Source organism: Pygocentrus nattereri, chromosome 18 (assembly GCF_015220715.1).
Source record: "Pygocentrus nattereri isolate fPygNat1 chromosome 18, fPygNat1.pri, whole genome shotgun sequence".
Lineage (NCBI taxonomy): Eukaryota > Metazoa > Chordata > Actinopteri > Characiformes > Serrasalmidae > Pygocentrus > Pygocentrus nattereri.
Genome location: NC_051228.1, coordinates 34,773,407 through 34,782,616, shown reverse-complemented (window position 1 = coordinate 34,782,616; position 9,210 = coordinate 34,773,407). Strand labels below are relative to the sequence as shown.

General features: G+C 42.0%; 1 protein-coding gene across 7 annotated transcripts in view; it reads right to left on the bottom strand.

Annotated features, from left to right (window-relative positions):
- Positions 1 to 3,226: 3,226 nt before the first annotated feature.
- Positions 3,227 to 9,210, bottom strand: part of LOC108423793 (BBX high mobility group box domain containing) — a 51,566-nt gene continuing 45,582 nt past the window's right edge. For all 7 annotated transcript variants that reach the window (XM_017691364.2, XM_017691369.2, XM_017691368.2 and 4 more), the window contains one exon: positions 3,227 to 7,559. In XM_017691364.2, the coding sequence (XP_017546853.2) occupies positions 7,484 to 7,559 (76 nt within the window). In that variant the 3' untranslated portion in view covers positions 3,227 to 7,483. The remainder of the gene's footprint in view (positions 7,560 to 9,210) is intronic.

The following is a 9,210-nucleotide window of genomic DNA, read 5'->3' as shown; positions in this document are numbered from 1 at the left end:
ACCATGATTAGACGAAAAGGTTTTAAAATGATCTGTAATAAAACATCTTTATATTAAGTTACGCATGTTTTTACTTCTCCTGTAAAGTATCCGTTCTGGAGGTGTGAGGCTTCTTTTCACATCAAAGAAAATAAAAGCGATTAGACTTGACATCATTTAATCCGACTCGAAGCACTTTTGAGGGAACAACCTTCGCTTGAATGCATCACAGCTTTGACTCTGTTTTATCAAAACCGCTAAACGTTCACTATAAAAGAGTGATCGGTAGTTTATCAGTGATTAAAATCTACACTATTTCTGAAATAAAACAGCGAAAGTTGGGAACACAGGTGGGCGTAAACAGTGTATTAGTAATTAATCATATCAAACGTGCTGTGCTATGTTAAAAATAGAGAAAAAAAAAAAAGGGCTTACAATTACAGTCTATAAATACAGTCCCACTTTATATTGTCTCTAATAACTTTGTAGTTACACATGAATAACAAATGCAACAATGTAACTACTGCTGATTTAGTCAATTACATTTGTGTTATCATCCTTGTGTAATTACATGAGACAATAGGCTGCTAAAACTATTGAGACACGCGTGTGTAATTACATATGGTGCACTTCTGTAATCCATCTGTAACACTGATTAAACCATTAGTAGTTACATGGTTGCTGCATATGTTGTTCACATGTAACTACACAGTTATTAGACACAATAGAAAGTGGGACCAAATACCTCATGCTTCCAGTTCATGTTTAATTATTACAACATATTTCACTTATTACAGTATATTTGACCTATTGCAGTATATTTTAGTCAATGTATTTATGTTTTTGTCAATGTGATTCACAACATAAGCATAATTTAGTTAATACATTCAGAATTACAGTCAGAATATTGTTGCTGATGACAAAATATGCATCTCCATTTTTGCTGATGTCCATTTGTCTACATCATTTGAGCAAAGCAGCTGTCGGTGACACTGCATGAAAATTTCATGACAAATGGACCAATAGAAATGCTCCAAAATCACCTATAAAAACTCAAACAATCAAGTTTTATTATGTTCTGTAACCTAAGAATAGCTCTGCCAGTTTGCATTGAAGTCACTGTAGTTACTACAATAATAAGCCTTAGTATGTAATTCGCCTGGAATTTAAGGGGTTAACTGGCACTCTCACCTTCTCCTGTAAAAGTTATTATTTTGGATTTAACGTTTTTCCTTGGACAGCGATGACATTAACACGGAGAAATTAAGCTACGTATGCAATAACCTCTGTATGGCGCAAGTTTAAATATGAACCAGCCTGATCAGATTATGACTGGACTGTCTGTCTGGACGCTGATTTCAGGGACATGAGAAATGACCCACCTTCATCAGTATATTTGATTGCGATGCTCTTGCTGTAGTGTGTGTGGTTGCCGGAGTAGCTGGCCTGGCAGGTGAACGTGTCCCCGCCTCTCCAGTGTCAGTGTGCTGCTCATCTTGCTGGAGTTGTTCTGGTGAAGAAGCTGCTCAGATCCTCTGGACCAGGTGAAGCTGATCTGCTCTGGACTCAAACCCTCATGAGAACAGAGCAGCTCCACACAGCTCTGGCTATTGATGCTCACGTGCTGCACAATAAGACTTGCTGGAAATGAAGAGGGCCTGAATCAGCTCCAAACGTCGTACACGGTCTTGTGTCATTGTCTGACCCCTAAATACAGTACAGATGCTGAACGAGCAGGTGGCTACAAACTTTTAGATGTACAGTGCACATACAAGAAAATATTAAGAATTTAAGATGTTCACCGTTGACTTGAAGAATCAGGATTGAAATGTCATCCACAGCTGGTGGGGGGGGGGGGGGGGGGGGGGGGGGGTGATCCTGATCATTGAACAGTTATAAACACCAGCATCACTGCCTGTAACATCTGTTACATCTACATGTTATGTAGTCACCCACATTTGCGAGCTTTTCTAGGAGTCATGTGACCTGTCACTGCTGTCTCCCACCCCAAAGATGCCCTCTATTTTCACTGGTATCTTCTGGCCGTGTTTTGTGCTCTCAAATTGTGAGAAACGACTCTGGGTCATTCTACGCAAACGTACATTTTCTTGTCCCTAGCATTTACAAATACACACACTGGCCATTTTATTAGGTACGCTAGTAAAAGGTTGGACCCCCTTTTTCCTTCAGAACTGCCTTAATTCTTCGTGGCACACTTTCAACAAGGTGCTGGGAACGTTCCTCAGAGATTTTGTTTGGTTATTTGAGTTCCTGTTGGCTTTCTATCATCTGGACCCAGTCTGCCCGTTCTCCTCTGACCTCTCACATCAACAAGGCATTTTCGTCCACACAACTGACCGCTCACTGGATATTTCCTCTTTTTCGGACCGTTCTCTGTAAACCCTAGAGATGGTTGTGCGTGAAAATCCCAGCAGCTCAGCAGTTTCTGAAATACTGCAATTTTAACTGCAAAAATTCTGCAATTTTAACTGCAATAATCTGTACACAACTATGAAATATGATTCAAATCACAAAGAAAACAAATGTCAAATAAATATAAAATATATAAAGAAAGTTCCCCAGGAGTCGTGGGGTCACTGGTGTTACTGTGTAACTAAAAATCTCTTATTTTGTAATAAGTCACACTGATGACATCACTTGACTACCTTTTTACCCGTTTTCTGAGGATCTATGAAGAAAAGCTCACGGTGAGTCCGCTGTGTCCGCTCATGATTCCATATGATGCTTCTAGCTGAAGTCACTGGTGTGACCGACTTTATTCTCAGGTCATTGTGAAAAATAGAAATGGATTAAATGACATATTTTTGTGGATGTTCCATGATTGACAGCATGCGGTTTGATGCTCTGCAGCAGCCGTTTTGTAAAATGCATTGTTCATTAAAAACGTCTCCGGTGTTAAAATCTCCTCTCACGTGTCACTACAATGACCATTGGTAACACCGGTGACACCCATGGAGAGACAGAAAAGTGGACGTTTCTGCAGAACGGCAGAAATTCAGCCAACGTGACTTAAAACATCGCAGAAGTTAACGTAATCAGCAGCCGCAGCAATGGAGGAGAAAAGATGTGGTGAGGTCACCGTGGTCTTTAACAATGACGACACAGCTCAGCCCTACTGCTTCTTTCTCTGCATTGATTTTATACAGCTGAAGTGTAAACTGATTAAAAAAAAACAAAACTTTTTGACAGAATCAGACAAAATGAGAGAGCAGACGGGACAGGGAGGTGTATGTATATGTTACTTTAATACGTGTTAAAGGAATAATATTTGCGTCAGCAGACAGTGTTATGACGTAGGACTCATTGAGAAGGGCAATGGCGAAGGGACCCCTTTCTACGCAGGGTTTCAGTAAGGCAAGGCTGCATCAACAACTGGGCTGTAACAATCAAGTTCCAAGCATGGCATCATACAGTACGAGTGACACTAATCAGGTCAAGCACACATTGTACAAACTCTTAAGGGGAGACAGAGGAGTAACCCTTCAAAAAAGCCAACGGACGTACATTCTCATGTAGAGCAGACGAAAGGTGTTGCCGTTTCAAATGGGTGCATAATCCAGGTTCTTAAGACCGAGACGCAGTTGGAAAGACAGAAAGCAAAAACAACAACAAAGCTTGTAAGAAGGTTTGGCAACTTTGTGATTGCTGCAGTTGATTTCCCTGGTTTCACTATTTCTTCAGCGAAGGTGATTGACTGGACGTCTGATTATGGGGATGGGATCATGTTCCTACTGTTCTAAGTGTTTGACCAGAGAGGCGACGTGGTGATGAGGCTATGAGGCTCTCTACGGAGCTCGGGATCTGGTCTGATCTCCTAATGATGACTGGAAATTATTAGAAACTATTTCGCTGTTGGAAGCAGCCCGAAAACTCCTCCATACAAAGCCATCCCGTACAGAAAGACTGGAATCGGAATTAGAAAAATACAGGTACAAAATCCATTACATTCAAGAGACAATTCTAGCACAAAAGGGTATTATACCATAAGCTTCATAGCTAATATAGGAACTTGAGATTCATAGAGGCATCTTCTACAGTTATATAGAAAAAAGAGAGGGGAATGACATTTAAATGGAAATGGGAATGGGACCAAACCTCATCTATGCGTCATGCAAAGGATATGCGTATCATCATTCAAGGCATTATTGTATAATGACAGTTTTTCAATGGGATAACTTCCCTCATAGATAGAGGAGGGCTAATAAGAGCGAATTTCATGAGGGATGCAGGTGTTGGGAGAGGTGGGGATTCATTCAGAATGTGGCATTTTGGTTTGGGTTTAAGGTGCAAATATCGTTTCTCTAAAATAGGCATTTAAAAACCGCTCTGTACACCATGCCAAAACTGCAGGAAGAGGCTGAGGAAATCCATCAGAAATATAGAATTAGTTGTGCTAATATAATGCATTTATTATCTGAAAACCTGAAGACACGCTGACTAGACTCAGCTCACCCGGTCTGTCTGGCTTTCCGCACCACCGAATTTCTTTAAAAGAGACAGCGTTCCCTTTTCTTTGGCAACTGTTTGGAAAAAATAACCCTTGTACAGTACAGTTCATCATGTACGCTTTCTCCCTATCGCTTTCATCTGCTGGGAAGAACGTATTTGTCGCATCGCTGGGTGCGCGCAGAACACTCGGGAAGACGTTTTTGCTGAGAAAAACTTGATTGGCCGACTTCCAGAAATCGTTTGGACCTGCCCCAAGGATCGAGCAGCACCTCCTCGTGGGAATACTGGTCAGAGGGAGAATTTTCTCTAAACGATTAGAGTAGAATGTCTAATTAGAAGAGTCCGAATCGAATCGTTTACCTTATTAAGCTATACTTAATGACAATCTCAATCCAAAGCAATAACGTTTGAACGTTTCAGAGCGAGGTGTGGCAGAGGTCTAACCACAAAACTTCATAAAATCACAGAGGTAACAGAAGCGATCAGGTCCTGACTGAGCGGGCCGATAAGTCGATCTGAGCAGAGCGACGTTCCCCTCAGCAATTTCAGAACGCCACAGTTCAAGCCTGTCAAACGTTCTGTTCGAATACAATGAGGTGAAATCCCTTGGCTTTGAGCTAATGCTCACATGTGTGAAGAACAGGGAGACATTCAGACTCTCGCAGACACACACACACACACACACACACACACGCACGCACACACACACCTTACTGTGCTCATTAGACACTAGCCGAACGTGGCAATGCAGGTTGCCTCACGTGTGCACTCCCAAAAGCAGGGACTATTCCTCTAGAAGCGGTGCATTATTTCTCAGTGCTCATCGGCTTAACAGGTAAGCATAGGTATATATATTTATATATATAGACATATATATATATATTTGTATTTGAGCTTCTGACAATAGTCTTCATCCAGTAGAGAGGACCTCATGGCGAGGTTTACAACTAAACATTATTACAAAGAGAAAAAAGGCCAGCAAAACCACGCCCTTAAGCACACAACACAATTAAGGGATAAAAAGGTTCAAATACAGTATACTATAGTTTTTTTTTTCTTTAAAAAAACTTATTACTTACAAATTTAGAAATTCACAGACATCATTGGAGGAAAATGTAGGTGATGGGGCAAAAAAAAAGAAAAAAAAAAAAGTGTCCATCAACTTTGTTAGTAAAAAGCGCAACGGTTGACATCGCAGACGCCTAGTGGCGTGTTTTCAGCCTGGCTTGGAGCCTTCCTTCATTTAGACTGAGAGCTGGGCTCTCTGGAAATGAAAGGTTTCAGGCTTCTCTCATTTCACAAGAGCCAACACGATGCTGAGCATCTCCGCGACTGGACCAAGCTAATTGTGACCACCAAACGAACGGGAAAAAACAAAAAACAAAAACAAAACAAGCGTCAACGCAGATGCACCGGCTGATGAGCCGCGCAAGATGCTGCGGGCACTGATGAGTTTAAGGGTTGTGTGTGTGAGAGAGAAAGAGAGCCATTCCTACACTCTTTCTTCCGTCTCTCCTCTCTTACTTCTCTCCCACACAGGAATGAACAGAAGCAGCAGGAAGGCAGAACTTTGGCTAGGAGAGAAAGTCCGTTCTGCTTCAGCTAACACATGGCAGAGAGGAAGGTGCAACAAAATGAATGGACGCCTTCGTGGCCAGGAAATGTAAGTGGAAAATCGGTAAAGCTGAGGGGAAAAAAAAAAAAAAAAACAAACATTTACAAAAAAATGATGATAAACATTGCCTAAAAGACTCACCTACTATAGCTAAAAATTAGTGCAGTGTCTGTTACGAAACTACCTTAGGAAACTAGTAGCACTCTTTTGGATTAGCTATTGAGACGCTACACACACCCACCACACGTGTGTGCGCGCACACACACGCAAAACACACTCGCTCACCCATACGCACTGCAAGGAAGGTCAAGTATTGACATAAAATGCATTATATCATTCAAGTATACTGCTCTAAAAAAATCAATTCATCTCTATAGCTGTGCACGTGAAGAGTGGAAGGGTGCCCAGTACAGTAACAGGGTGCCGTTATAGCGAAAAAAAGGAAAGAGGATGGCTTCTGACCAGGTCAGTATTCAGTCACTCAGTAACTCTGTTTGCTTTGGATCACAGAGTGCCGCTCACAATCCCACATCCAGTCTCTCTCAGCCTTGCATCAGGCCGTTCCCTCCGGCTGCCCGGGCGCCCCATGACACCAGGGGGACCCTGACGGGCTCGTGTATGCCTGCTGCACGGGGCCTGACGCACCGCTGAAAAGTTCCTTGGACAGAAAGAGGCATCTAGGCATTAAAAGTGTGTATTGTCAAGGTGAAGCCTGCGCTGAGAGGGACTCGAAACTTGGGCGTAAAAGCAGGCTGGCTGTGAGGTATGGGCGGGGGGGCTATTGAGCAATATTAGATACACACACACGTAAACACACTGTGCGTGTGCGCTTAGTTCCGGGCAGGAAGGAGAACAGGAAGCCACAAGATTTTCCTCTAACAGAGAGAGAGAGAGAGAGAGAGAGACAGAGAGAGAGAGAGAGAGAGAGAGACAGAGAGAGAGAGACAGAGAAAGAGACAGAGACAGAGAGAGAGACAGAGAGACAGTGAGATTTTTTTTTTTTTATATGCAGAAAAGTTGAGCCAGAAAAAAGACGTGTAGTAGAGAGAGCGTTTTCTCCTGGATCCTTTTCCAGTTCGCACAGCTTGGCTTTGCAAAGTGTAGCCAGGTCCTTCGAGATGGTGTGTGCGCACTTCTGGAAACAAGTGGAGGAAGCATGCCTGGCTTGTCTGGGGCTTGGCACCAGCCTGCCCCCTCCACTGCTCTGCATACATGTGGAATAATCTTCCGTTAGAGAAAAGCGCCTTCCTCCTCTTCTTCTTCCTCTTCCTGGTCACCTCTGAGTAACCCGCTCACTGGTGTCGCTCTCCCTTTCTTCCTTTCTCTCTCTCCCTCAATCCCCAGAACAAAGCGATTTGCCCCAATAAGTCCACTTCCAGACCATCCCAGACCAGGGCTGGTCCAGACCAGGTTGAGCCTTCACTGGTCCGCGCAGGATATCAGCACAGCCGTCTGAGGAGCCATCTCCTTCACCTGGCCTTCACCACGCTGGCCTCTGAAAGCACACACAAACACACAGACATGCTGGATGAGCTTCAGAATTTTTGTATTTGTGTTTTTGTAGCTGTAAATGTGTGTTAGGGCAATGATGCCCTCATGCTAGTGATGGAATGATCAAATAGTTACCTCACTATTCACTATTTTGGGCAGCCCTGGTCAAATGACACGTTTTGTTGACTTTTTAAGTTTTAATAAGTTAACATCCTCTATAGAGAACACACTTCTACACATTTTAATGCACAATGACTGTTTATTTGCTGAATTTAACAGAAAAGCGTTTTCTTTTTTCCTAACATGTTAAACTCGCAAATAAAGAGAAGTTGTGCACTGAAATATGTAGGAAAAAAGTGCTGCCTGTAGAACTGGGCTTCTCAACTGCTGGGCTGCAGACCACGAGTGGGCCGTGATGCACCCAGTGGGCTACGGGCCAAGACTTACGGGCAGGCAGTGTTAGCCGTGGGCCAGTAACGGAATTTTTAAGTCAGTAAACAGAAGTGAAACTTCATTTACTTAATAACTTAACAACAAGTAAGATTATATAACTACCTGCCAAACCAATCTTTCAGGGTTTCATTACAATGTTTGTGATATATTGAACTTAAATGGACAATCTGATCCTTGTCTGATCCTGACGCTCAGGTTTTCTTGTGTCAGAACTTAAATAAAGAAAAAACATTTTATTTATAAAAACCTTAGATTTTCTGTGGGCCAATACGTTCTCTATTTAATAACTAGAGGTTGAGAACCCCTGCTGTAGAGGACGTGTGAATCTTTCTTCACGCTGTTACAGAAAATCAAAAAGTTATTCAACATGCAAACTTATGCATGTGACTGTACTTTTAAACCACTGATTTAAGGAACAAACCACTATCAACGCTCCCTGAAACACTCGAGCTTTTTCTTCATGCAAGAACTTCACAGCACCAGTAGAAACCACACAGTACTAAAATCACACAAGCGATTACCAAACACAGAGCAAGCACAGCATTGCTGACCACGACACAGTAAAACAGTGAAGATCTTCTTTCACTACTCGCTCATTCTGAATGAAGTGACATGCACCGAACCTTCTAGCACATTTGGCTACTAATCACCTAATACTGATTCACAAAAGTCGCCTGTTTGGGTCAGAGCTGTGTACCATCATCCAGCCACGCTGTGCCCAGTGTGGTCACTTGCATTGTTTTACTTATTTATTAATTTACAGCACTGTGCGAAAGTCTTAAGCACCCAAGACACATTTTCAAAATCTATTTATTTGTGTAGTTTGTGTTTATTTGCTGAGAAAAGTGTTAATATTTGAACAAACTAAATTGACAGATTATTAATTAATAATTATATATATATATAAAGTTTGTTTACCCATCTCCAAGCCGCTCCTCGAGGAAGCCCAGTATTATATGTAGTTAAAAAGCAGCTCCTGGTTTGACCAATCAGAGCTCAGTACATTGAGCTCATGATGTAATTGATGATATTAACGAGTCTCTGTGGCGGCTGTGAAGGAGTCAAGGAAAAATATGGACCCAAGAAATTCTTGTTGCATTTTATTGTTTTTCTGTTTATCTGAATTATGAATACGACTTTATTCTAATGTATATTGTGATAAACTCCCTGCTGAGGGAAACTGGTTAAACATTTGCTTAGAT